This window comes from Trypanosoma equiperdum (assembly GCF_001457755.1).
Source record: "Trypanosoma equiperdum strain OVI genome assembly, contig: ctg_1302, whole genome shotgun sequence".
In the NCBI taxonomy this organism is placed as follows: Eukaryota; Euglenozoa; class Kinetoplastea; order Trypanosomatida; family Trypanosomatidae; genus Trypanosoma; species Trypanosoma equiperdum.
Genome location: NW_027123286.1, coordinates 863 through 2,455, shown reverse-complemented (window position 1 = coordinate 2,455; position 1,593 = coordinate 863). Strand labels below are relative to the sequence as shown.

Below are 1,593 nucleotides of genomic sequence, written 5' to 3'. Positions count from 1 at the left end.
AATCTTACTTTACATAAAGAATTGGAAGGAAGAGGATTTATTACGAAATATTAGAATATAATTTATAATTACTTAGTAGACGAAAGAACATGAGAATATAAATATGAAAGTATTTATGGTAATGCACTTAAGGGAGCGGATTTATTCTAAGCAAGCAAGCTATAAAAAAACGAACATGAAAATGGTGAAATATCCGGCACAAATCTGTCTTCTATGTCAACGTTTGGATTTAAAGCGGATTTAGAAATTTAAATAACACAAAATATGTTCTTTGAAATATGAACCGCACAGGTAGTCAGTGCCACAACAATGTTTCCAAAATAAAAACGTAACCCCTCTTTACGTGGCACTCTACAATTAATACGCACCGCAGTCTCTGAGTTAGAAAAGCTTACAACTGGTGACGGCAGCACGAACACATGATGTATGAGGAATACTAGCTTTCCTAGATAAATCTAAAAGTACGTGTAACCTGTTTGTGGTATACAGAAGTTATTCCTTCACGGCACATGTTTCGACAAACTACGCCCCGTGAACTAAAGCCAAATTTTAAAATTTATTATATATTTTTTTATACACAGTTTCCCAGGTGATTTAATGTGGTTTATTTTTCTGATTCTGGCACTATGGAAACCCGATACGGCGAACGCCGCAGGTGAGAATGTAAACGGCCTTGAATTTAACGTGCTTTGTCACATAGTCAACCTGGCCAACGCGGAAAAGATCGAGGACGTAAAAACTAATGACTTGGAGAGCCAAGCGACCAAGGCCTGGGAAGAAATAGACAACATTTTTACAGTTACAGCAAACGACACCTATTATGCCGAGGGCCCGGCACCCCCGACGGGGGCTACAGCAGACGACGGCAGTGAAAAAGCGACAAGATTAGCAGCATGGGTAAGGAAGCGGAAGGATGTAGAAAACCAAAACGAGGAAGGCTCAACAACAGCAAAAAGATACGTCAGAAAAGCCAGATCAGCAATGCGGCTCGACACGCAGCACAAACTCGACAAGCTTTTCATAACAGCAACCAAACTTCATGGTCAAATAGCCAACACACAAAGCCAGATAGATGCAAAAGAACAAGAGATAAAAAGGGCGTTGCGAACGGCATTTATCGGCGGCACTAGATCCGGCACAGGACAAAAGCCAACCGCCGACGTCCAAGCTTTCAGCGACAACTATGCTTCAGGGTGCGGCGGTAACAGCGGACCGGGGAAAAGTTTAGCGAACGATCTGGTATGCTTGTGCGGCGCAACTGCAAGCACAGGCGACGGAACGCTAAAAATGTGCACATCTGTAACACCAGCCGGCGGTTACTCGCAAAATGTCGGGAACGCAGCAAACGCGCTTACAGTATACAACAAACTACAGCCCATATGTGCCGCAACAGCGGCCACAGAAGAAGCGACGCCGGAAACAATAGCAGCCGCCATAACAGCATTCACCAGCACACTGGGCAGACACACTGGGCTCACCAGCGCAACCAACAACGGCGGCTATGTTTTGGGAAAGGGTGAAGACAACGCTGCCGAATGCACCGGCGGAGCCGGCTCGCAACAATCATGCGTCAACTACCACGCGGTCATAACG

General features: G+C 44.9%; 1 pseudogene across 1 annotated transcript in view; it reads left to right on the top strand.

Moving 5' to 3' along the window:
• The first annotated feature begins 642 nt into the window (after positions 1-642).
• TEOVI_000581200:pseudogene overlaps positions 643-1,593 on the top strand; it is a 1,443-nt pseudogene continuing 492 nt past the window's right edge. The window contains exon 1 of the mRNA in view: positions 643-1,593. This exon is cut by the window's right edge and continues 492 nt beyond it. Coding sequence covers positions 643-1,593 — 951 coding nt within the window.